At 33.4% G+C, this 27,865-nt stretch overlaps 1 protein-coding gene across 4 annotated transcripts in view; it reads left to right on the top strand.

The window, feature by feature from the left end:
* Nucleotides 1–27,865, top strand: part of sash1b (SAM and SH3 domain containing 1b) — a 125,617-nt gene that overhangs the window by 94,394 nt on the left and 3,358 nt on the right. For 2 of the 4 annotated variants that reach the window (XM_073827117.1, XM_073827119.1), the window contains 16 exons: nucleotides 4,632–4,760; nucleotides 5,943–5,990; nucleotides 6,116–6,165; nucleotides 9,107–9,144; nucleotides 9,634–9,720; nucleotides 9,807–9,919; nucleotides 12,766–12,867; nucleotides 17,142–17,274; nucleotides 17,416–17,810; nucleotides 19,084–19,158; nucleotides 19,303–19,446; nucleotides 19,826–19,958; nucleotides 22,031–22,200; nucleotides 22,282–22,491; nucleotides 22,753–22,903; nucleotides 25,488–25,619. In XM_073827117.1, coding sequence (XP_073683218.1) covers nucleotides 4,632–4,760; nucleotides 5,943–5,990; nucleotides 6,116–6,165; nucleotides 9,107–9,144; nucleotides 9,634–9,720; nucleotides 9,807–9,919; nucleotides 12,766–12,867; nucleotides 17,142–17,274; nucleotides 17,416–17,810; nucleotides 19,084–19,158; nucleotides 19,303–19,446; nucleotides 19,826–19,958; nucleotides 22,031–22,200; nucleotides 22,282–22,491; nucleotides 22,753–22,903; nucleotides 25,488–25,619 — 2,110 coding nt within the window. Of the gene's footprint in view, nucleotides 1–2,990; nucleotides 3,459–4,631; nucleotides 4,761–5,942; nucleotides 5,991–6,115; nucleotides 6,166–8,881; nucleotides 9,026–9,106; nucleotides 9,145–9,633; nucleotides 9,721–9,806; nucleotides 9,920–12,765; nucleotides 12,868–17,141; nucleotides 17,275–17,415; nucleotides 17,811–19,083; nucleotides 19,159–19,302; nucleotides 19,447–19,825; nucleotides 19,959–22,030; nucleotides 22,201–22,281; nucleotides 22,492–22,752; nucleotides 22,904–25,487; nucleotides 25,620–27,865 lie in introns of those variants that run through there. The other 2 variants (XM_073827118.1, XM_073827120.1) reach the window with 2 other exon arrangements.

Raw genomic sequence — 27,865 nt, 5'->3', positions numbered from 1 at the left:
AATGAAATTATTTTCAGTTAAGATAATTAAGATAATTTTCTCTATATAATTTTATTTATTTATTAATATAAAATATATAATAGTAAACAAGTAATTTAATTTAATGTTCTACATAAAATAAATGCAAATTCAATTATAAATTTTTTTAAGTGTTTTTAATTTTGGCGTGAAATATGCCCTAAACATGTTCATAACCTTTGTGAGAGTTCTGTCTTTGATAGTTCAGAATTGATTTCCATGCATAATTCATATGCTGTTATGATCAATTCATGCACACATACATGTGGCTTCAGCGCATAAATACTTCATAGTTCTTTTAATGGCCTGAAAATTGCTCTTTGCATGCAATGAAAGGGCCGCACATAGAAGACAGCGGGCAGATCATGTGATTGGGCCATAATAAAGTGTTTATCACAGGCTGGCTGTGTTGGGCAGCTCAGATCGGCCCGTCACAGAGCTTTTCTCTTCGGCATCGCTGGCTTCCTTAACTGATGAAAAGTGGCCAGATTTCGCGCAGCTTTGACTGGAGGGCATGTCACTTAACAAATGAATGGTTCTCTCTTCGAGGACAGTCAAGCTAGTCACAGAGAGCGCGACCACGAGACCCCTGTGCCTCTCGCGCTGGAGGAATGCGCATGTTTTTAGCCGGATGAAGGAAGCGTCTTATATCGTCTCACGAGCATAAGAAACTATTCTGCGCCTTAGATCTTCTGTGCATTCGTCGATATTAAATAACAGCATTTGAGCCACTTTGAGCAAATTGCAGATAACCTGAGACATGCTTGCTTATTTGAAAAGAGATCTCCCATGTTTTTTCATACATTTTTGGAGGACTGTGGGAAAAGAAATCCAAACAGTGGGTTAGAGTTTCACAGCAGTTACTCTACTTTTAGATTGTGTCTGTGAGAATACACAAACAAACCACAGTATGACTATATCTGAGCAGAATAGATATGTGCATCATGTTTTCAATTGACTAGTAGCTGGGTTGTCTGACTAGTTGACTAACTGGTGTTAAGGAAGCATTGTAATTAGGCTAGTTTAAGGTTCACTTGACTTTATTAGACATGTTTCCTAAGGGGCTTGTTTTGAGGTCAAAAGGTTACATCACCCTTTCAGAATCTGCAAAACAAGAGGGATCATGCAAAATGCATGTTGTAGATTTGGTACTAACCTGAGTAAGATATTTCACATAAAAGACGTTTACATATAGTCCACAAGAGAAAATAATAGTTGAATTTATAAAAGTTCAATGATTCTTAATACTGTGTTGGTACCTGAATGATCCACAGCTGTGTTTTTTTGTTTAGTGATAGTTGATCATGAGTCCCTTGTTTGTTCTGAACACTTAAACTGTCCGCTGTTCTTCAGAAAAATCCTTTAGGTCCCACAAATTCTTTGGTTTTCCAGCATTTTTGTGTATTTGAACCCTTTCCAACAATGACTGTATGATTTTGAGATCCATCTTTTCACACTGAGGACAACCAAACAAGGGACTCATGAACCAAACAAGGGACTCATGAACAACTATCACTAAAAAAAAAACAGCTGTGGATCATTCAGGTAACAACATTAGAAATCAAGCGTATGTAAACTTTTGAACAGGGTCATTTTTGTAAATTCAACAATTATTTTCTCTTGTGGACTATATGTAAACAGTATGTGAAAATTAACAATAACATGCATTTTGTAGGATCCCTCTTATTGTGGTAAAATAATTAAGACTTTGCAGATTCTAAAAGGGTAGTTCACTCAAAAATTAAGATTTTTTTGAAAATATAGTCAACCACAGGCCATCCAAGATGTAGACGAGTTTGTTTCTTCATCACATTTGGAGAAACAAAGCATTACATCACTGTCTCACCAATGGCTCCTCTGCAGTGAATGGGTGCCGTCAGAATGTGAGTCCAAACAGCTGCTTCACACATTTTGTGAAGCAAAAAGCTTGTTTGTAAAAAACAAATCCATCATTAAGACGTTTTTAACTTCAAACAGCTGCTTCTGGCTAAAATACAAGTCCTTGATCCATATCATTGCTTCCTCCAGTGTAAAAGTCATTTTGTCGAAATCAAGAGAGAAATATGCACACTGTTTACAAGCCAAAAATAAAAGTTAAAACACTCTAATGATGGATTTGTTTCTTACAGACAGTTTTTCATGTTATAGGAAGTTAATTTGCGTACTGGTGTGGGTTACTTGTGGATTATTGTGATGTTTTTATCAGCTGTTTGGACTCTCATTCTGACGGCACTCATTCATTACAAGAGGATATGTAGGTGAGCAAGTAAATCAAATAAATCTTTGTGATATTCTTCAGACTTCAAATCTTTGTGATATTCTGGTCTCTAGACTAGAGTGGTGTGGATTACTTGTGGATGATTATGTTTTTATCAACTGTTTGGGCTCTAATTCTGACGGCACCCATTCACTGAAAAGGATCCATTGATGAGCAAGTGACGTAATGCTACATCTCTTCAAATCTGCTCTGTTAAAATGGTTAAAATCAAAAGTCTGGTCACATATTTTCAACAAAATGCATGATTAAAGTTTCTGTAAGCTCCAAGCTGTATGTCAAATTGTTAATAAGTATGAGCGATGATAATACTGAAGCTGCAAGCAGTGCTAATTAATGACTTCATACACAACAGACCTATTCATCAGTTAAAACTCATCTCATGCTCATCTTATTTTGGTGGTTGTTGTGTTTGTTTTTATAATGAATCTCCTTGTTGATGTCTTCGGAGGCTGTCTGGCTGTTGAATGGCCGTCTCTGAGGCTCATTGATGTGTGTAAATCTGAGCCAAGTCAGTCTTTGGAAGTGTCACTTCCTCCAGCACAGCGCAGCTCAGTCTGTGAATATTAATCACCCTCAATAAGCTGCTCAGTGTCTGTGAACATCAGCCATCAACGCGCAGGTGCGCTCAGACTCAGACGCAGTCTCGGGTTCGTTCAGGGGCTTTTGCACTCATACTGCAGAGTATTAAAGCTTTTCTAAAAGGACCAAGACCAAGAACAAATGAGTACTTCTAGTTTCTCAGCTCTGTTCTGGTTTTGTTTACATTCTAATAAGTGTCGTTGACTGCTTTATATTTCTGTGCTGGATCTCATGCTGATTCCTCTTGGCTGTGATTTATATTTGGGCATGTGATTGTTGGACAGCAGGAGTGTTAAAGCCAGAAGACTTTCCAGATTGCTGCACTTTCTCTTTAATATTTTACCCATGAGTGGTGCATTATGTTTTTTCCATCTGAAGACAGGATGAACAACATTTGGCTCTTGCTGTGCTTCTCGCTGTCAGTGAGAATGTGCCTTTAAAACTCTTAAAAGCTTTATATTTGGAGCAGTAGATTATAATTTTAACTATGGATAATGAAACAAACACTGATCAAGAAATTTGTGGGGATTTGAGCACACCAGACAGTTTTTCGCATGTATGGGCAGACCTGATGAATATCTTGGTAAGTTTATGATTTTTTTTTTTTTTTTTTTTTTTTTTAAGTGTCTACCAAAAAGGGATTATTATTTTTATTATTATTATTTTTATTTTTATTTTTATTTTATTTATTTTTTTTATTTATTTTTTTTTTATTATGTTTTATTTTGGGATTTTTATTTTATTTTATTTTAATTTTATTTTATTTTATTATTTTATTTAATTTTTTTTTTTTTTTTTTTTTTTGATTATGTTTTATTTTGGGATTTTTATTTTATTTTATTTTATTGAAATTTATTTTAATGTTGTTTATTTTTTATTTGTATTATTATTGCAATTTATTGTTATTAATATTAATCTAATGATTATTAGTATTATCGTGTGGATGTTTAGTGTAAGTTCTCTTGAGCATGCATCTTACATCTTCAGCATTTTTGTTGTCTTTGTATTGAAAGCATATGAATTTACTTTGCGTTTAATGCCACATTTGATATTGTTGTTATTTAATATCAATCCTGGGGACGTGATGCTTGATATCTGATGACATTTCACTTAAGTAATGTAAAAATAAGACCTGATAGCCTTTTAAATGTCATTGTTTTAATGTCAAGTGTGTTTTCTCTGTGCCGTGGGTCATTTTACCATCATTTCAAACTGAGGTCGACTGAGGGTTTCTGTACTAGAAGTACATAACATTTGTTTTTGCTTCATTTAGTGTTGTAAATATGCTCAATATTTATTTGTATTGAAACAAACATTTCCCATCAGCAGCAAAGCATAGTGTGCCATGCAACTTTGGTTGACATAGTTGACTAAATCTTCAGTGTGTTAAAAATATTCAAGGGAAATTTTTAGGAGATGAGCTTGCAGATCTTGGGATGATGCTTTGCCCTCTGGGTCTCCAGTGAGTAAACAAGAAAGGTCACGTCTCCTGAGTGTCATACAATACCAGGAAGACATGCTGAGAGAAAGTTGATTTCTCCTGGCCAGGAATATTGACTTTTAGGCCATACACCAATATACACCATAACAACCTCCTTGGAGGTCTATCTGAAGCAGCTTTCAAAGGTCCAAACCTGCTCTTTTGAGTGTTGTTTGGTCTGACAACTGGATATACGTGATCATTTTGCAATGATTATAGAGGCAGTTTTCTCCTCACTGCTGTAGATAATGGTTGTATTGTATGTGTGTGTTGTAGGATGGCTCTCTGGGTAACATTGAGGATCTGGCCCAAGAGTATTCAGAGTATTACAGCACGTCCTACGGCGAAGTGTGTGACCGAATGGAGGAGTTACGCAAACGCAGAGTCGCTCAAGAAGCAGAGACGGTAAAATACTCACATGAGACACTATTTAAGGCATATTGAGGATTTATCTTTTTCTATAAAGTTCACTTGCAGACTTTTCTACTCACTAAATCTGCATTCTATTTGATCAGAAATGCAGAAAAAAACAGTAATGTTTTAGAATATTTTTACTGTTCGAAATAAGTGCTTTCTATTTGAATATATTGTAAAAATGAAATTTATTCCTGTGATGCAAAGCTGAATGTGTTACATGTTCTTACGAGCTCCTCAAAAATAAAAATTCTTATTATTCTTATTTTGTGACATTTATAAATGTCTTCACAGTCCCTTTTAATGAATTTAACACATCATCACTGAATAAAAGTGTTTTTTCCTACTTACCAGAACCTTTCCAAGTAGACCACATACAATGATTTTACCATTGCTAAAAATTATAATAATATAATAATAGAATGATATAATTCATAGTAATTTGAGTAAAAGAACACACATGCTATAGCCTACACAGTTGAGGTCAAAAGTTTACATTCCCTTTTCAGAATCTGAAAAATGTTAATTATTTTACCAAAATAAGAGGGATCATACAAAATGCATGTTATTGTTTATTTAGTACTGACCGGAATAAAATATTTCACATAAAAGATGTTCACATATTGCTCGCAAGAGAAAATAATAGATGAATTTATAAAAATTACCACGTTCAAAAGTTTACATACACTTGATACTTAACACTGTGTTTTTACCTGAATGACACAACTGTCTCGTTCCCTTTCAGGGAACCATGGTAACATACGTAACCTGAGATGTTCCCTTTCAAGGGAACATCAAACTGTGTCCTCTAGGACCCCTAGCGACCCCTAAAGGACGCAGTGTCTTGTGCATGGTTATATACGTAACCTGAGACGTTTTTTTTTTGTTTGTTTTTTAGTGAGAGTTTCTTAGTAATAGAAATCTTTTGTAACATCATAAATGTCTTCACTGTCCCTTTTAATGAATTTAACGCATCATCACTAAATAAAAATGACCAGAAACTTTTCAAGTAGTCTAGCATTTAAAAAAAAAAAGCCAGAAAATCCTGATTTTTTTTCTCTGTAAAATATTGCGTCATAATGAAAAATATGGTTAGATGTGTCATTTGGTTTGGTTAGATAATGTTTGTCATTGAGGGTTTTGTTTAATCGGCTGTATGACTTTGTTTCTCAGGGAAAGGCTGAATCAACAACATCCCTTCAGCTGCGGTTAGAAATCCAGGTGGGTAATGAATCACGCTCAGAGGAGGAAGTTGTGCTTTTATGGGAAAGATACTAATAGTGTCATCTTTACTCTTATTTCAAACACTATTTCTGAGTCTAAAATGTTTTTATTTTTCCTCCCAGGAGTCTCTAGGTCTGTCTAGCGCCATGTCCACACCTGAGGTGGAGAGAAGGTACGTGTGTGTCATTGCATTTTCAGTGTTTCTCATCCAGTCTTTGCCAACTGTTCTTGTTCCCAGAATATGATTAAGGGACTTTCTAGACACAAATGTTTAGGATTCCATTAGAGCTGATCTGATGACCAGAAATGGGATATTTTGAGTTCCTGGACGTACTTAAATGAGTGAGAGCAGGCCTGAGAGTTACTCAACAATGAAATGCATCCGGTCATCGGGACATTGGAGATGATGCATGCATTTCCTGTTGACCTCTTTATTCTTCATTTCTCTTTTCCTTCCTTCCATTGTGCACCAGAGGAGATACTATCTGAATTGCCACCATCAGCATGTTAATACACGTAATGCACGAGTCAATTTAGTTTTTTTTTTTTTTCATTATTCATAATTTCGATTGCATTGGTAAAGCAAAACAGATTCTTGTGGATGAGCCACGGTCAAAGCTATTGTGAAATCAAACAATAAGTGGCAAAAGATCATATACAATGATTTTACTAATATAATAATAAAATAATATGGTTCATAGTAATTTAAGTAAAAGAACATATACGCTATATAAAGTCGAGGTCAAAAGTTTACATCCTCCTTTCAGAATCTGAAAAATGTTAATTATTTGACCAAAATAAGAGGGATCATACAAAATGCATGTTATTGCTTGTTTAGCACTGACCTGAATAAGATATTTCACATAAAAGATGTTTACATATAGTCTGTAAGAGAAAATAATAGTTAAATTTATAAAAAAATTACCCTGTTCAAAATTGATTTCTAATGTTACCTAAATGATCCTGAATGTTTTTTTTATTTTATTTTTTTTTATTAGTGATAGTCCATTTTCTCTCCTAAACAGTCAAACTGCCTGCTGTTCTTCAGAAAAAAATCCTTTTTCTTCAAATTCTTTGGTTTCCCAGCATTTTTCTCATTTTGGATTTTGAGATCCATCTTTTCACGCTGAGGCAGTCATATGCAACTATTACAGAAGGTTCAAATGTTCACTGATGCTTCAGAAGATGCTCAAAACAAAAATTTACAGATAATTTACTCATCCCTTGTCATCCAAGATGTTTGTCTTTCTTTCTTCAGTCAGAAAGAAATTGTTTTTTTGAGGAAAACATTTCAGGATTATAGTGGATTTCTGTGGGTGCCCCCGAGTTTAAACTACCAAAATGCAGTTTAAATGCATCTTTAAAGGCCTCTAAAGTATATAAATTGTCATTTTTTAAAGAAAATAACCGATCGTTTCACTGGATAAGACCCTTCTTCTTCAGCTGGGATCGTTTAGAGCCCTTTGAAGCTGCATTTTGGAAGCTCAAACTCGCAGGCACCATAGAAGTCCACTATATTTAGAGAAATCCTGAAATGTTTTCCTCAAAAAACATTATTTTTTCTTTACAACTGAAGAAAGAAAGAACAGCTTGGATGACAGGATGGTGGGTAAATTATCTGTAAATGTTTGTTCTCCTTTAAGAGCGGGGTGTGAAATCTTTTGAATGTGTAAATTTTTCTTATTTTGCCTAAATGTCATATTTTTTTTATTTAGTACTGCCCTTCAGAGACTACAGAAGATACTTGTGTGTTTCCCAAAAGACAAAATAAGTTACATATACCCTGATCTTCAAATTCAAAATGCATTGTTTGGGAGCATCAGTGAGTGTTTGAATCTTCTGTAATAGTTGCATATGAGTCCCTCAGTTGTCCTCAGTGTGACAAAAAATGGATCTCAAAATCATACAGTCATTGTTGGAAAGGGCTCAAACACACAAAAAAAGCTGAAAAACCAAAGAATTTGTGGGACCTGAAGGATTTTTCAGAAGAACAGCAGGCATTTTAACTGTTCAGGACAAACAAGGGACTCATGAACAACTATCACTAAACAAAAAACACCGCTGTGGATCATTCAGGTAACAACACGGTAAGAATCAAGGGGATGTAAACTTTTAAACAGGGTCCTTTTTATAAATTCAGCTATCATTTTAACAGAAGAACAGAAGCATAAGAACTAAAGTCTTACTAATCGCTTACTTTACAAAATTATTATATACTCATACTATATGTGACCCTGGACCACAAAACCAGTCATAAGGTTAAATTTGACAAAACTGAGATTTATACATCATATGAAAGCTCAATAAATAAGCTTTCTATTGATGTATGGTTTGTTAGGATAGAACAATACTTGACTGAGATACATCTATTTGAAATCAGAAATCTGAGGATGCAAAAAAATCAAAAAGACTGAGAAAATCACCTTGAAGTTGTCCAAATTAGGTTCTTAACAATACATATTACAAATCAAAAAATACATTTTGATATGTTTACAGTAGGAATTTTACAAAAAATCTTCATGGAACATGATCTTTACTTAATTTCTTAATGATTTTTGGCATAAAAGAAAAATCAAAAATTTTGACCCATGCAATGTATTTTTGGCTATTGCTACAAATATACCCCAGCGACTTAAGACTGGTTTTGTGGTCCAGGGTCACATATTATAACAAATGATATCTGCTCTCATAAGGCTAAACGTTTGCATTGCATCAGAGAGCTCAGGTACATGCTAACATCAGCAGCACTTGTCAGCTGAGAGAAAGACAAATAAAGAGAGAGGGAGAGGAATTCACAAGCCATGTGAGCGCTCAGTTCCTGTAAAACCCCTCTGGTGCGTGAAAAAGCCTCCATTGTTGCAGTGAGGTGTGGTGTGGCGGCCGACGGCAGCATGTGTCTTTATTCGCTCTGACAGACAGCTCAGTCTAATCCACTGCCCTGCAGGCAGCATGGACACCAGTTAGGACAGAACCACATCACTAGAAATCAATAGATATGTTCTGAAAATGAAGAAAATGATGTGGGAGAGCAGGTGAGATGAGATGTGGTGTGATGATGTTTTGATGGATACACTTTTGCTGCATTTTATTGATTTTTGTACTTTTGCTTGCAGGCAAGCAATGAACAAGTCCAGCTCTGAAGACGGATCCGGTTAGTACTGTATTTTGTGTTTGTTTTATTGTTGTATAAAAACGACTAAAATCAGAGTTCAGTGGGAGTATAAGGGAATTTTAAAATTAGGATTTCAAGACCTGGAAAAGTCAAGAGTAACTTTACAATTTTTATTAAAAAAAATGTAAAATATTATATTGAATAAACAGTGTTCTTTTGTAAATGCCTTATACAATTAAGTAAGTCGTGGTGATTCTTTGGTCAAAAAATTATTTTTCAATTACCTTACTGTTCAAAAGCTTAAGGTTTTTTTTTTATATATATTTTTAATATAATTCTCTTTTGTTCACCAAGTTTGCATTAATTGATACAGTAAAATTGTGAAAAAGTATTACAATTTAAAATAATTGTTTTCTATTTCATTGTATCTTATAATGTAATTTATTCCTTTGCTTTAAAAAAATGTAAAAACTTTTGACTCTATATATCTTAAGAAAATTCATTGAGTTTCAAACTTTGTTTCAACAGCAGGAAAATGGGACCGAAAGAAAAACAAATCATTCTGGCAAAACTTCCGCAAAGCACAGAAAGGGAGCGTTCGAACACCACCGAAAGGTTCTTCGCCCATTTCTATTCGCAATTCCATTCGATCTTGATGAAATATTGCATTAATTAATGGGCTTGACTTTTGATCTTCACAGGAGAGGATCTGGGCTTCGTGGCCAGTGAGATCACTATGAGTGATGAAGAACGCATCCAGTTGATGATGATGGTGAAGGAGAAGATGATCACAGTGGAGGAAGCTCTGGCTCGGGTATGAAACAGTTCACATCCTATTTTACTTTACAAATGTGATGCATTTCTGAAAAACAAGATGTTTAACAAAAACAATGTAGGATGGGCAGTGGTGGATAAAGTACACAAATCAAATAGTTAAGTAAAAGAACAAGTACTGTAATAAAATATTACTCCACTGAGAATAAATAATAAGTATTAAGTACTGAGTTAAAATTTTACCTGAGTAAATGTAAAATTGAATGATATATTTCATAGTAATTTGAGTAAAAGAACACACATGCTATATACAGTTGAGGTCAAAAGTTTACATCCCCTTTTCAGAATCTTCAAAATGTTAATTATTTTACCAAAATGAGAAGGATTATTCAAAATGCATGGTATTGTTTATTTAGTACTGACCTGAATAAGATATATTTTTGTTTAGTGATAGTTGTTTTTGAGTCCCTTGTTTGTCATGAACAGTTCAAGTGCCTGCTGTTCTTCAGAAAAATCCTTCAAATCTTAGGTTTTTCAGCATTTTTGTGTATTTGAACCCTTTCCAACAATGACTGTATGATTTTGAGATCCATTTTTTCACACTGAAGACAACTGAGGGTCTCATATGCAACTATTACAGAAGGTTTAAAAATGCACTGATGCTCTAGAAGGAAAAAAAAAGATGCAGAAATTTTGAACAGAACACATTTTACATTTTACTTTTCTAATGTGATGCATTTCTGAAAAACAAGATGTTTAACGAAAAGTAGTTGAGTCAAAGTACAGGTATTGAGGTCCACTGAGAATAAATAATCAGTAATAAGTACTGAGTTTCAATTTTACTTGAGTAAAAGTACAAAAGTACTTGATTTGTAATGTACTTAAGTAGTAAAAGCTATTGATCGATGATCTGTTTATTGTTTATATTCTAGCCAGCACTAGTCAAACTAGTCATTAGTCAGCACTAATAAGAAAGATTACTGCAGAGATTCAGTATGTATTGATTTGCAAATAATCAAACTTTGTATTTTATTACCAAAACACGTTACAATAGCAAAACATTAAACTTCAGTATGCTAAAATATCAAGTTGAAGTACTGATAATTCATGTTTGTTAGCAAATGAAAAAGAAAAACATTAATTATTTAAAAAATTAGGGAAAACAAAATCTGTTTTAATATGTGATGATGACAAATATTATACAGTGAATGTAGTACAGATGTCAGATGCATTAACATTTTAAGAGGAAAGCAGATATGCTAGTTTGAAACCAGTACAGATTTACAGACATTAATTTGCATTATTTTACCTAAAATCCCTGACCTAGAATGTACACATTTAAGCATTTCAGTGGGCTTAAACAGCTCAGGCCTAAATATGATTTTTATTTACAACTGTCTATTGAGAAGAAAAAAGAGAGCATTTTTAACTTTAACAATCTTTGGCAATATCCTGATACCTGGCTGTTTTGACCGGATCATTAAATCAGTGAGTTGTTGATCAGACCGATTCATAAATGAATCATTCAGTGCCATTTGTGAACGGTTCAACAGATTCATTGGAAAGAATCACAAATTAGACATTGCTACCGCGGCCCGAGTGGGTGGCGATTTCCTCAGTTTGAAACAACGAGGAATGACATGTTTTTATGAAATGTAATGAAGAAAGAATTACAATATTATGCTTTGAAATAATATGATGTAAAAGTTTCCTAAAATACAGGATCCCAGTTCTTGGCTCATTTTGATCAGATCACTGAATCAGTGAGTTGTTGATCAGTCTTATTCACAAATGAATTCTTCAGTATAATTTGTAAACTGATTCAGTGGGTACACTGGAAAGAATCGGCTCATTCACAAATCGGACATCGCTATTGCGGCCTAGAGTATATGCCAATTTCCTCATTTGGAAATTTGACCTCATTTTACATGTTTTTATAAAACTAAGTGGAGTAAAGACTACAATATTATGCTTTGGAATGTAGTGATGTAAAAGCAAAAGTTTCCTAAAATACAATATCCAGGTCTTGGCTCATTTTGATCAGATCAATGAATCAGTAAGCGGATCAGTCCAATTCACAAATGAATCTTTTAGTGTGATCTGTGAACCGATTCAGCAGGTTCATTGGAAAGAATCAGCTCATTCACAAATTAGACATCGCTATCATGGCTCAGAGTGAATGGCGATTTCCTCGGTTCGAAATAACAAGGAACGACATGTTTTTATGAAATGTAGTGGAGTTAAAAGATAGAATATAACTGTTTGAAATGTTGTGAAGTAAAAGTGAAAGTTTCCAAAAATACAATATCCCAGTTCTTGGCTCATTTGGACCGGATCATTGAATCAGTGAGTTGTTGACTCAAGGAAAGCTGCAATTGGATCAGTCTGATTCACAAATCCCATTGAATGATTCATTTGTGAATCAATTCAACAGGTTCATTGGAAAGAATCAGCTTGTTTACAAATCTGACATCGCTAGTGCGGCTTAGAGTGGGTAGCGATTTCCTTAGTTCAAAACAACAAGGATTAACATGTTTTTATCAAATTTAGAGGAGTTAAAAGCACAATATAATGCGTTGAAATGCAGCAAAGTAAAATTAAATGTTTCCTAAAATTCAGTATCCTAGTTCATGGCTAATTTTGTCCAGATCATTGAATCAATTAGTTGTTTAACACAAGAACAGCGGCAACCTGAAGTCCGATTCACAAATCGAATAAATGATTACTTTGTGAATCGATTCAACAGGTTCATTGGAAAGAATCAGCTTGTTTACAATGTAAAAAGTATGATATTATGCTTTGGAATGTAGTGAATTAGAATTAAATGTTTCTTAAAATAACAACTGTCCTCAAACATTCACCAACATGTTTTTTTCCGTCCCTCAGCTGAAGGAATACGAAGCGCAGAACAAGCAGTCCAACAGTGTGGACACGACCGACTGGACCGACACACCCAGTCCATCCATGACTGAATCCTCCTACTGTAATGTAAGTTTCCCAGTGACTTTGTGTTTGCTAGCGACAACTTGCGAAAGTCCAGCTCTCCCCTCAAAGCCGCCCGTGTCCTCCTAAAGCACTTAACGATCTGTGAAGCGTAAGCCGTAAATATCCATTAGCTGTGTTTGTTGTGATGAACTTGTTTATTGGCGGATCTTCTGTATACAGACACTCCCAGCAGGGTTTTCACCCGCTACCCACGGGATTTGTCGCCTCTCCATCCCCCCGTCATGTCCTAGATGTGATCCACAGCCCCTCTGGGCCTCCAGGCGGGGTCCTATTCATCTCCTCAATGCTATAACCCCCCATTGTGCATTTTAGGCCTGTTGAATGCAGGGCTGCGCTCTCTTCAGCAGCCCAGAGCTCTTTTGTGCAGGGATTGTGCGATTAAGGCGCTTGGATGCAGGATCCATTCCACCAATTCCACTGGACAGAGCCGCTGTTTATATCTGTTTCATGCAAAAAAAAAATATATTTTGGGCTTTTGCAGTTTAGTTAAAGTCAAACTACGATGAGAATCAAGTCGAAATACTATAGGAATAAAGTAGAAATATTTAAAGAATAAAGTCTAAATTATTTGAGAATTTAAATCGTAGAAATTACAAGAATAAAGTCGGAATATTTCGAGAATAAAGTTGAAATATTTCGAGGATAAGGTCTAAGTATTACGAGAATAAAGTAGAAATTACAAGAATAAAGTCAAAATACTATGAGAATAAATTAGAAATATTTCAAGAATAAAGTCGAAATGTTTCGAGAATTTAAATCGTAGCAATTAAGAGAATAAGGTCTAAATATTTAGAGAATAAAGTCAAAATATTTAGAGAATGAGGTTGAAATATTTAGAGAATAAAGTCAAAATATTACGAGAATAAGGTCTAAATATTTAGAGAATAAAGTCAAAATATTACGAGAATAAGGTCGAAATATTTAGAGAATAAAGTCAAAATATTATGACAACAAAGTCTAAATACTATGAGAATAAAGTCGAAATACTATGAGAATAAAGTAGAAATATTTCAAGAATAAAGTCGAAATGTTTTGAGAATTTAAATCGTAGAAATTACGAGAATAAGGTCTAAATATTTAGAGAATAAAGTCAAAATATTACAAGAATGAGGTTGAAATATTTAGAGAATAAAGTCAAAATATTACGAGAATAAGGTCTAAATATTTAGAGAATAAAGTCAAAATATTATGAGAATAAGGTCTAAATATTTAGAGAATAAAGTCGAAATATTATGACAATAAAGTCGAAATACTACGAGAATAAAGTTGGAATATTTCAAGAATAAAGTCGAAATGTTTTGAGAATTTAAATCGTAGAAATTACGAGAATAAGGTCTAAATATTTAGAGAATAAAGTCAAAATATTACAAGAATGAGGTTGAAATATTTAGAGAATAAAGTCAAAATATTACGAGAATAAGGTCTAAATATTTAGAGAATAAAGTCAAAATATTATGAGAATAAGGTCTAAATATTTAGAGAATAAAGTCGAAATATTATGACAATAAAGTCGAAATACTACGAGAATAAAGTTGGAATATTTCAAGAATAAAGTCGAAATGTTTTGAGAATTTAAATCGTAGAAATTACGAGAATAAGGTCGAAATATTTAGAGAATAAAGTCAAAATATTATGACAATAAAGTCAAAATACTACGAGAATAAAGTCGAAATACTATGAGAATAAAGTAGAAATATTTCAAGAATAAAGTCGAAATACTTTGAGAATAAAATAATAAAATAAAATAATAAACTAAATAATCATAAAATTACAAAATAAAATGAAATAATTTTTTTTAACATGGCACTAAAACACTGTTGTACTTATGCTCACCAAGGCTGCCTTTTGTAAAAATTTTAAAATATTATATGGATTTAAAGTAACTGATTTTTATTTAAATATATTTTAAAATTAAATTTATTACTGTGATGCAAAGCTGAATTTTCAGCATCATAACTCCAGTCTTCAGTATCACATGATCCTTCAGAAATCATTCTAATATGCTGATTTGCTGCTGAAAATCATCAGTGCTGCTTTATATTTTGTGGAACTGCTTTATTTTCATGATTCTTTGATATATAGAGTTCAAAAGAATAGCATTTATTTGAAACAGAAAACATTTGTGACATAAATGTTTTTACTGTCACTTTTTCAATTTAATGCATCCTTGCTGAATAAAAGCTTTCATGTGAGGAATTTAACATGCTGAGACATCTGAGTTTCCCAACACCAGTTATTATCGTGTTTTCATCGATGACAATAGTTTGACTTTCTCTGCTTGAATTTTGCAGATGCCAGTTGCGTAACATCCCACCCGCTGAAATAGTTTAGTTCGAAGACTCGCACACAAGAGCCGTTTATAACAGACGCTCAGACTCTAATAGTCTGGCTCTGACTGTATTTGACATTTGAGTGGGTTTATTTCAGGTCTTGTGCTGTTTTTATGGGTCTGAAGTGTGGCGAGAGCTGCACATGTTTAGCACCTGCTGTCAGACACGTGCTATTCTGTATTATAAGTATAAATTGTAAATGATGGGGTAATTAAAGTCGAGATGTGTCTGTCTCTTCTGCGTGTGGTTTCTGAGCCCACAGCCGTCTGCCGCTAAAACAGATGATTCTGAGAAATGTAGGCTACTCCACCTGCTGAAAATAAGCCAGAAAGGAGTCCTGAACTCTCATGTCTCTGATATTCTGGTCTGTGGGATTTCTTTATGGTCTAGTGGGTAAAAACAGGTTGTTTGATCACTCAGTGAAGTACTGTAGCAGCAATTCTCCTCAACAACACACACAATTTGATGTCTGGAGCAGAAATGCTGCAGGAAGAGTTGCATGTTGTAGTTCATAGGTTTGAGAGGCTGACATTTGCAACCTCTGTGTTCAGTTCACATGTCATCTATTTTTATAGTTTCCATACAGGGGATTTTTGGTTTACCATATTGCTGAAGCATGTGGTCAATAATGAGTCAAAATACTTTCCATTACATGTAAAGCCTCTGCATGGACCTATTACCTTGTATATGGTAAACCTCTTTTCTTTTCTTTTCTTTTCTTTTCTTTTCTTTTCTTTTCTTTTCTTTTCTTTTCTTGTCAATTTATCTATTTTATTTTTTGTTTTATTTTGTTTTATATTATTTTATTTGTTTTATATTATTTTGTTTTATATTATTTTATGCAATGTACTTATTTCAGTGTTTTATTTTTAATAAATTTGTTTTTGCTTTGTCATTATTGTGGTGTATGGAGTGTAAATTGATGTGGGGAACAAATAATTTAAAGCAGTTTAACATAATGCTGCAACAAAACAAAATGTGAAAAAAATGAAGGGGTATGAATACTTTTGCAAGGCACTGTATATTTTTATTTTATCTTACATTTTATGATTATTGTATGATTTTATATTTTATTTTATTTTTATTTTTTGTTTTGTTTGTTTTTTCAGTTTTATTTTCATTAGTTTTTTCAGTCAGTTTTTATATTTTTGTTGTTTTATTTTAAAGTTTTGATTATTTTATGATTTTATTTTTTATTTTATATTTATTTTATTTTTGTTTTTGTGTGTGTTTATCATTAGTAAACTATGCCCTAACAATTTATTTTATTTTATATTCAGTTTTTTTATATATTTTGTTACTTTATTTAACGTTTATATGATTATATATGGTTGTAATATCTTACATTAGTCTATTTTATATTGTTTTTTACTTTAATTTTTGTATTTATTTAACTTTGTAAATATTTTATCAGTAGTGAACTATGCCCTAACCAGTTTTTATTTTATTTCATTTTGTTTATTTTATTTTATTTTGTTATTTTATCGTACTTTGTGATTATTATTTTTTTATGTTATTATGTTCAGTATATGTTTGTTATTTTATTTTACATATATGTTTATCAGCAGTAAACTGTTAGACTAACCAGTTGAATTATTTTATTTTGTCATTTTCACCCAATTTTTATATTTATTTTATTTTACGGTTTTATTTTTAATTTAATTTAATTTTATGTTTATTTATATGTATAAATAATAAAATATATGTATATTTTATTAATTTTAATGTCATTTTTTTATTTTTTTGGTATTTTATTTTACTTTTTATGATTATTTATGATTTTAATATTTTATATTTATCTATTTTATATAGTTTTTTTTATTTCATTTTATATTTATTTTATTTTGGTAAGATTTTATTTTATAGTGTGTATTTATCAAAACCAAGATATACCCTAACCAGTTTTCTGTGTCTGATCCCATACAGTCAAGAGAACAGTCAGAAGATGAACTGGAAGAGTCCATCACCTTTCGTCGACTCCATAAACTCGTCAATTCAACTCGACGTGTGAGAAAGAAGCTTATCAAAATTGATGAGGCCAAAAAACATGGCTCAAAAGGTGAGAGATGAATGCATTTCATAAACTTAAAACATTAATTTATTTGGCCTAGCATTTGCACTGATGAATCATTTACCCTGAGACCAGGGATGTGTATGAAGACAGTAAATAGGATCAAGTTTTTTATGCTTTCCCATCCAGACCCTTTGAGTCCTGAAGTGCTCCCGTCGGGTGAGGAGGGCGTCTCTCTATACTCTGGGGTGCACAAACGTCTCGCCGTGTCACAGGGTGATGGTTTGAGCTCTGTGCTTCGTGAACAGCTGTCTCTGGACAGAGACTCGGACAGTCTGACCACATCTCCCTCCTCCAGCAGCTTAGACACCTACAGCAGCCACAAGCTCTTCAAGGCCTTCAGTAAGTCCAGCAGCAGTCAGGGGCTGGAGCCCATGATGGGACCCAGTGGAGCGGTTTCTGGGCTGGACGCAGGCAGCGGATCCTCTTTCTCAGAGGTAGATGGTGAGGTCGAGCCCAGGTTGTCCCGCTCTGTGACGGATGGGGAGATGAGACGAGCACTGAGCCCTTCTAACTACCATGGAGTGAGTGCTACCACTGCATTTTATTTTATTTTATTTGTTATTTTAATTGTATTATTTATTTTATATATATATATATATATATTTTTTTTTTTTTTTTTTTTTTTTTTTTTTTTTTATATTTGATTTGGGTTTTATTTTGTCTTGTTTTATGTCATACTTATTTATTTTTATATTTTATATTTATTTTGCCATTATTTTATCTTATTTTGTATTTTTTTATTCATTTTGTTTTATTTACATTTTTTGTACATGTGTTATTTTATGATTTTGTCTTATGTTTCTTATTTCATATCATTTATATTTAATTTTTTTATATTTTATATGTGTAGTTATATTTTATTATTTTAGTACTTGTTTTTATTTGTTTTATTTTATATTTGTTGTTCATATTTTTTTATTTTATTGAGGGTTTTTTTTTGGTCATTTTATTTGTCATGTTAATTTTATTTTATTTTATGTTTATTTTACTTTATATTTTATGTTTCGTTTTTATTTCATATTTATTTTAGTTATATTTTATCTTATTTTGTCTCATTTTGTATTTTTTGTTTTATTCATATTTTTTGTACATATTTTATTTTGTGATTGTATCTAACCTGTTTTTATTTAATATATTTTATATTTTATATATTTTGTTATATTTTATTATTTTATACATTTTAGTTCTTATTTTATTTTATTTTTTAATTGTATTATTTATTTTATATTTATTTGTTTTTTATAAGTTTAGGAAGCTATAACCCGTTTTTATGTTTTCTTTAATATAAATGTTGCATCATTTTTGTATTATTTTTAAATTAATTTTTATTTGTTATTTTACTTGTATGATTTATTTTATATTTGTTCCTTGTTTATATTTGATTGTATATTTTATGTGGTTTTATTTTGTACATTTATTTTATAATTTTATCTTACACTTTACTTAATATATTTTAATTTTAATATGTTCAGTTTTTTATTATTTTATAAATTTTACTTATTTTATTTTTATTTGATTTTATTTTTGTGTATTTGTTGTTTTGCAAGCACGTTTTTATTTGTTATATTCTATGTTTATTTTGTATCATAGTTCTTTATTTTATTTTATTTTATTTTATTTTATTTTCCATGTTACAGGCTGACTCCTAAATGCTCCTAAATGACAAAAACCTAGTCATATGATATGTGTGAGGAATAGACACTATTTAAAATCATTCACTGAAAATATAACTTGAATGTCAAGATTTCAATGTAAGGATATAAACTTGATCCAACTTTGTTCTTTGTGTCACAGAGGACATGCAGCTTCGGAGGATTTGATCTCACAAGCAGATCTGTGTACATGAGCAACAGCAGCTGTGACCCCACGGTAAGGACAACACTGTAAAATTGCAAATGAATTCATAAAATCTATTTCAAATGCATTCAGATCTATTTATGACTGACTTCTTCCATGCCGTTCTTATCATTTGAGAAGATTACAGTTGTGCATAATGTCACATCTGTCTTCCAGAACGAAAATGGCGATATCAGCATAAGAGACGCGTCCAGATCTCCAACACCTTCCCGCATCTCTCTGGGGAAGAAAGTGAAATCTGTTAAAGAGACCATGAGGAAACGCATATCCAAGAAATACAATTCCTCTCCATCGGAGCAGGTGATAGTTTTGATAAAGATTAATTCATAATGCAAGACACTGGAAAGACTGTTGATTTTAGCAATTCCAATGTAGCACCTGCCCTTTTCGTTTAAGAAAAACAGTTTGGACTTGCAAAGATAGTGATTTATGTGCATTTCTAATTGTGAGTAGTGGTTGCTTATTGGCCCAAGTCAAAAGAGGTTGCTTTTTAGGTTGGTCTGATCTCTGACTTGGCAAACACTACTTAAAGTGGAGCCAAATTACATATTAGACATGTAATACTAGTCAACACCTGTAGAATGCACCATCTTACAATACATCTTCATTTGTAAGTATCTGGCGCCCTCTGGTGGCAGTTGTATTGATTTCAGATGTTCTTGATATCTTTGACTCTCAGTCGAGCCCAAGTCGAGCTCCCAGCAGCCCACAGTCTCCTCACACAGACACAGACTCTCTGGAGAAACCCAAACTCAAGGCTGGAGGATCAGTGGAGAGTTTAAGGAGTTCCCTCAGTGGACAGAGCTCCATGAGTGAGTTTATCTGCTTCGCTATGTGCATGAAAAGCACATTTGTGTAAATGTCAGACAGAATGTGTGATCATTTTTTCGAAATTGAGATTTATACATCATCTGAGAAAATAATTGGATCAATAAGCTTTCCATTGATGTATGGATTGTTAGGATATCACAATATTTGGCTGAGATACAACTATTTGAAAATCTGAAATCTGAGGGTGCAACAAAAATGAAAATACTAAGACAATCGCCTATAAATTTGTCCAAATGAAGTTCTTTGCCATGCATATTACTAAATTAAAAATTAACCTTTGATGTATTTATGGTAGGAAATTTACACAATTTCTTTATGGAACATGATTTTTGGCAGTGGCATAAAAGAAAAATTGATAATTTTGACAATGCAATGTATATTTGGCTATTGCTACAAATATACTCATGCTACTTAAGACTGGTTTTGTGGTCCAGGGTCACATATGATATAAAACCTTATAAAGCCATTTAAAATATAAATAATATCATGTAAAAGCCTAATATAAAACTGTGGTCATTACATGAAAAAATATATATTTCCATTAAAAATACTGTGTTGTTATAGTTGACTAAAAACTATTAATAATATTTTTTATAATGAAACAAAAATAAAATATGAAAATAAAACATATTATAGTTGAAGTAAAACAAAAATAAAGGGAAATAAAATAAATTAAGTAAAAATAAAGTACCTAAAATTGAGCACAATAAATGTAAAAAATTATGAAGAGAAATGTATAATAGTGTTGTTTTTAATTAAAACTATTACAAATCGTTTTTTGAAAAAATAAGTAAATAAATAAAAATTAGAAATGTTGCATTGAAGTACTGAAATGAAAAAAAAATTAAATGTAAGCTAAATAAAAAAAAATTTTTTTTTCATATTAAAAATGATGAAAGCAAGTAACAAAATTACTAAAATGTATTATAAAATTAAAATGAAAACTGAAATGTTAAAGCCATACTAAAATCTTAATAAATACTATACTAGCATATAAACAATTCTAAAACAGCAGAATAGATAATAATAGATAACAGAATAATAGATAATATATGTCCTGCTGGTCAATATTGTAACATAAACCTTTTAGGGTGATGATAATCTGAATTTGTGATAATGACTTAGTATGTATTATATTTATATAAACCGCTGCTTATCAAATAAATGCACATAAAATATTGATTTTTGATTTGAAATTTAGCTATGCTTTAACTTTAGCTATGTAATAAATATAGATACTTACGGTTGAGGTCAAAAATGTACACACTCCTTTCAGAATCTGCTAAATGTTATTTATTTGACCAAAATAAGAGGGATCATAGAAATGCATGTTATTTTTTATTTAGCACTGACCTGAATAACATATTTCACATAAATGACGTTTACATATAGTGAATAAGAGAAAATAATTGCTGAATTTATAAAAATGACCCTGTTCAAAAGTTTACATACACTTGATTCTTAATATTGTGTTGTTACCTGAACGATCCACAGCTGTGTTTTTTTGTTTAGTGATAGTTGTTCATGAGTCCCTTGTTTGTCCTCAACAGTTAAACTGCCCACTGTTCTTAAGAAAAATCCCTCAGGTCCCACAAATTTTTTGGTTTTTCAGCATTTTTGTGTATTTGAACCCTTTCCAACAATGACTGTATGGTTTTGAGATCCATCTTTTCACACTGATGACAACTGAGGGACTCATATGCAACAATTACAGAAGGTTCAAACACTCACTGATGCTCCAGAAGGAAAAACAATGCATTTGGAGCCGGGGGTAAAAACTTTTGAAAAGAATGAAGATGTGTATACTTTTCTTATTTTGCCTAAATGTATTATTTTTTTCATTTAGTACTGCCCTTCAGAAGCTACAGAATATACTTACATGTTTCCCAGAAGACAAAATGAGTTAAATGACCCTGATCTTCAAATTCTCTTAATGCATTGTGTTTTCTTTCTGGAGCATCAGTGAGCGTTTGTAATAGTTGTATATGCGTAAACCATGGTATTTACATGGTACTTCAAAAAATTCCAAGTTAAGCAGGAGTTGTTTTGGCAGGCGGTCAGACGGTCAGCACCACAGACTCATCCACCAGTAACCGTGAGAGTGTGAAATCAGAGGATGGTGATGAAGACGAGCTGCCATACAGAGGACCTTTTTGTGGCCGAGCTCTGGTTCACACAGACTTCACCCCGAGCCCGTATGACACCGACTCCCTCAAACTCAAGGTCAGACGCCTGGTCTCTCAGACATAAACTGACCATTAGCTTCCATTGTTCTGCATCTGTAGCATGTGTTTGCTCTTACAGAGAGGAGATATGATCGACATCATCAGTAAGCCGCCCATGGGCACGTGGATGGGGCTCCTAAATAATAAAGTGGGAACGTTTAAGTTCATCTACGTGGAAGTGCTGAATGAGGAAGAGGAGAAACCCAAACGCAGCGTGAGGAAGAGGAGGAAAAGTCGCCCTCCTAAACCGACCTCTGTAGAGGAGCTTCTGGAGCGTGTCAATCTCAAAGTAATGCTCCGTTCAAATGAATTGCAAAATCATCTGGCACTTTTTATGCAATATCTTATTTCTATAGTATTACCAGTGTTATTTTAATATTAGAAACTATTATGGTTTTTATTAATGATTTGAATTAGCTTTTAATTTTATACTTTGTTTTCATGTTAATTTTAGTAATTATGTTATATGCTTTAGTGATTTTTATTATTTATTTATTTTAATTTTAGCTTTATTTTAATTAACAAAAATGAGTTTTTTTTTCCCCCGCAGGAGCACATGCCCACGTTCCTGTTTAACGGTTATGAGGATCTGGACACGTTTAAACTGTTGGAAGAGGAAGATCTGGACGAGCTGAACATCAGAGATCCTCAACACAGAGCTGTGTTGCTCACTGCTGTGGAGCTGCTGCAGGAGTGTGACAGTGAGAGAGAGAGACAAACACACACATCTGACACAGAGTACTGTTCTTGTTTTGAGCATGCAGGGTTTGTACAAGGCACTTGAAATACTTGAATTTGAGGTTTTGAAATTTAGGTTCTGGAAAACCCTTAAAAATAGCAATATTCCTGAAGAGGTACTTGAAATAAGCACACCTTTTTAATCATTCAGAAGGGGACTTTTGAGCTCAGATCGCAAATTATTTTGATTTAGATTGAAACTTCGGAGCACGGATTGTGAATCACTTGATTCAGATCAGGACTTCAGAGCGAGCTTGCGAATCATTTGAGTTAGGTCTGAACTTCGGAGCGGATTTGCAAATCATTTCATGAATTTCACACGTGATCTACACTCAGAGTCCTGATCTCAAATGATGGTCAGATGATGGTCTCGGGGTGCGTTTGCCGTACAACGATGTAACTCGCTGGTTAACCTCCATAGTACGATGCATTGTTGTGGAAACGAACTAGCTAGTCAAGACTGTTTCCTGAACAAGGTCGCATCTTTATCATTTGAACCACATTAGCTCAACAACTTAGGGCCGTTGTTAATGACGTCACCGAGTAATAACTTCTGCTATTTAACTGATTAGAGATCTCAAAAATGCAGCTATATTGAACATGGCACCTAATGACTAAATGTACTATTTTTTGTTCCCTGTCATTTCGCATTATTTGATATTTGATTCATAGTGGGTTCCCTCTTACGTCGTACTCCGGGATTCCCTTATTCATTTGTGCATGTGCGCGTTATATTTACATTGAATGGAAGATATAGATTGTACTGCATGTTAGCTTGCTTATTGTGCCCAAGAGCATAATTTATTGAGCCCATATGTCTTACTAACAAGAAGTGATGCTTCTAACCACAGATCGACAGCTGTAGTTCCAACCACGTCAGTTTGAGACACTGTTTGCGAATGTTCGTTTGAACTATGGTGTTGGGAAACACCCAATCGTTGAACTATGTTGGTAACGACGGAACTTGCGACCATAGTTGGCTAACAGTGCTTTTGGGAAACGCACCCCAGATCGGGACATCGGAGCGCAGATTGCAAATCAATTGATTTAGATCGGAGCTTCAGAGCGTGGAACGCAAATCATTAGACTTAGATCGGGACTTTGAACCGTTATTGCAAAATGCAAATCATTTGATTCAGATCGGGACTTCAGAGCACGGATCATGAATCACTTGATTCAGATCTAAACTTCGGAGCGTTTGATTCAGATCAGGACTTCGCAAGTTGCAAATCATTTGATTCAGATTGGTGGTTCGAAGTGCGGATTGCGAATCATTTGATTTAGATTGAAGCTTCAGAACAAGTTCCTGAATCTTGTGAGCGCAGATCGCAAATCGTTTTGATTCAGATCGGGACTTTCGGAGTGGGTTCGCAAATCGCAAATCGTTTGATTCAGATCGGGACTTTCGGAGTGGGTTCGCAAATTGCAAATCGATTGATTCAAATCGGGACTTTCGGAGTGGGATCGCAAATCGTTTGATTCAGATCGGGACTTTTGGAGTGGGATCGCAAATCGTTTGATTCAGATCGGGACTTTTGGAGTGGGATCGCAAATCGTTTGATTCAGATCGGGACTTTCGGAGTGGGATCGCAAATCGTTTGATTCAGATCGGGACTTTCAGAGTGGGATCGCAAATCGTTTGATTCAGATCGGGACTTTCGGAGTGGGTTCGCAAATTGCAAATCGATTGATTCAGATCGGGACTTTCGGAGTGGGATCGCAAATCGCAAATCGTTTGATTCAGATCGGGACTTTCAGAGTGGGATCGCAAATCGCAAATCGTTTGATTCAGATCGGGACTTTCAGAGTGGGATCGCAAATCGCAAATCGTTTGATTCAGATCGGGACTTTCAGAGTGGGATCGCAAATCGCAAATCGTTTGATTCAGATCGGGACTTTCGGAGTGGGATCGCAAAACGTTTGATTCACATCAGGACTTTCAGAGTGGGTTCGCAAATTGCAAATCGTTTGATTCAGATCGGGACTTTCGGAGTGGGTTCGCAAATCGCAAATCGTTTGATTCAGATCAGGACTTTCGGAGTGGGTTCGCAAATCGCAAATCGTTTGATTCAGATCAGGACTTTCGGAGTGGGTTCGCAAATCGCAAATCGTTTGATTCAGATCTGGACTTTCGGAGCACACAAATACAAATCCCTCATTTCATTTTACAGTATCTGTACAAATCCTATTCTATGAAGAATATGGTAGTTGACTACTTACAGCTACAGAAGTTAAAATTTAGCTAAATGTAAAAATGTTCAAAAATAAGCATGTGGTTTGGTACATCTTTAATGATTACTTTAATTGCTTTACTATGAAAGCATTATACATAATGGAAATAAATTTATATAATTTATTATTTAACATACATTGCAAACATTCATTATAGGTCATATGCAACATTCAATTTTATACAGAAAAATAAAAAAGGTGTGAATTGCTCCTACAGTTATTGTGTCTTCAGCATATGTTCAGAAATAATTATCAATCAAAACAACTCATTTTTGATTTTAGATCTTTTAGTGAAGCATGTGTTTTGATCTGCAGGTAACAGTGACCCGGAGCGTGAGGGATCGTCCGGAGACTCCCAAGAGAAGCTTCTGTCGGAAAGCAGTGTCCCGCCAGCAGACTCTCCTCGCGACTCTGGCTGTTACGAGAGCAACGAGAACCTGGAGAACGGTAATGACAGCCTTCCTCGTCTGTGACTCTCCAGCCTTCCTCTTCCTCCTGTCTGTGATCTCTGCATGAATCCAGTCAGAGCGGCTGATGTCTGTCCTCTGCTTTCATTCCTCTCTCTGCCGTGAGGAGCACACGTGCCTCCGCTGGGACTCATCTGCTTTCATTCGCAGCATTCAGCGGACCACGGCATCTCTCATCCATATTCCCGACAGCACGGCATCAGTGACTTTGCGTTGAGATTTCACTTCAGTCCATTTCCATTCGAGAACCGCGTTTTCACCGTGTTGCGTGGCGTTTTTTTTGCGCTTGCTGAATTTTTGTTCAACCAAAAGAGTGACAAAGTTTGGTCCTGAATCAATATTATTCACCGTTACAGCTTGAAATTCTGATCACATCAATGTTCATTTGCTTTGGTTTAGACAAACAGAATAATTCTAGTCATAACAAGCTCATGTGAATGTGAAGAGTTGACCATGTCATTATTTTCTTTGCTTGTGCTTGCGAGATGTTGCTGTTTGTGTGTGTATATTTTTCTAGTGAAATGATATATTGTTGCACAATATCTTTAGATGTGCCTAAAAATCATTTGTGATATGCAAACATATGAGACTAAAGTAGATATATTTAGAATACAAACAAACAAAAAAATTGCTCCACAGGTTCAGAGCTCAAAATGTCTTGAGAAATTCAGTCTCCATTAAAAGATTGAATCTCATAAAAATATGTCCAGGACTCATTTCACCCCAAAATCTATTTTTAAAAAAAGCTGTTTTAAGTTAATCAAGTTTGTTTTTCTTCACTTTTTATATCTATTAAACACACTATCCCCTCAAATGTTACGTGTAAATGCTAAATTAATAAATTCTAATTACAGTAATGCATCCAGACATTTTAGTTTTGTCATTATCATAATACCATTTGCTTTTTTTAATTAGTTATAAAGGCATAAAAACATTTGTTAATACCTTAATACATTAATACTAATTTTACATGAAAATAAAATAAATATAAAATTAATCCAGACAGACTCACAATGCAAAAAGTGCGTAATGGTCCTATTAAACCATGTTTAGTTTTTTTTTAACTATTTTTTTGGGATTATACATGACCCGGAAATGTATTAATAATGATACATTTTTATACAGTACATTTAAATATTTTTGTTTATATTAATTAATCTGTAATATTATTAATTTATTTCTTGTATTAAAATGGTTAATTCTACAGTTATTTTTTGCATTACAGTAATTTTTACAGTGTGAAGGGGACTGTGTTTAATTCCTGACATCTCACAATGCAAAAAAGTGTGCAACATTCCTAAAAATAGTCTGATTTTGGGATTATATATGACCTGGAAATGTTCTTGACAAGTTTTGTGAGATTCATTCACAAATGTCTTACATGTTCTTTGAAACTGTGGCCAAGTGAAACTCTTCTGATGAACTCTTCTGCTCAGAAGGAGAGATGTCAGTCATTGTCATTTCAAAAGCTATGGAATAAAACGCTCTATGATCATCTGAACCGCCTGCTTATTCCTGTCTGCTCCTTTCTATTTCCATCCAGAACGTTCTACTCTCTCTTAAACTATATATTTCATCACTTTGCATAACATGGCAGTTTCTCATTGCATGCAGAACTTTCCACAAGTCTATGATCTGTTTCAAGTAAACACCACCGTTCAAAAGTTTTGGGGTTAGTCAGAGTTTTTTTTTAAGAAATTAATACTTTTAATCAGCAAGGACACATTAAATTTATCAAAAGTGGCAGTAAAGATATTATAATGTTACAAAAGGTTTCTATTCTAAAATATTAAGCAGCACAACTGCAGCTATTTTAAAAGGTCTCTTCTGCTCACCAAAGCTGCATTTATTTGTTCAAAAATACTGTAAAATCAGTAAAATTGTGAAATATTATTACAATTTAAAATAGCTGCTTTTCATTTGAATATATTTTCAATTGTAATTTATTCCTGTGATGCAAAGCTGAATTTTCAGCATCATTACTCCAGTCTTCAGTGTCACATGATCGTTCAAAAATCATTCTGATATTTACTGTTCAAGAAAAATGTCTGATTATTATCAATGTTAAAAACAGTTGTGCTGCTACATGTTCCTGTGGAAACCATGATACATTTTATTTTTTAGGAATCTTTGATGTATAGAAATTTAAAAAGAACAGCATTCACTGATAAATGCATTTACTGTTAATTTTGATGAATTTAAAAAATGTGTTCTTTTTTTATTATT

Source organism: Garra rufa, chromosome 21 (genome assembly GCF_049309525.1).
Source record: "Garra rufa chromosome 21, GarRuf1.0, whole genome shotgun sequence".
In the NCBI taxonomy this organism is placed as follows: domain Eukaryota; kingdom Metazoa; phylum Chordata; class Actinopteri; order Cypriniformes; family Cyprinidae; genus Garra; species Garra rufa.
The sequence above is the reverse complement of the archived record's forward strand: the minus strand, read 5'-3'. Positions and strand labels throughout refer to the sequence as shown.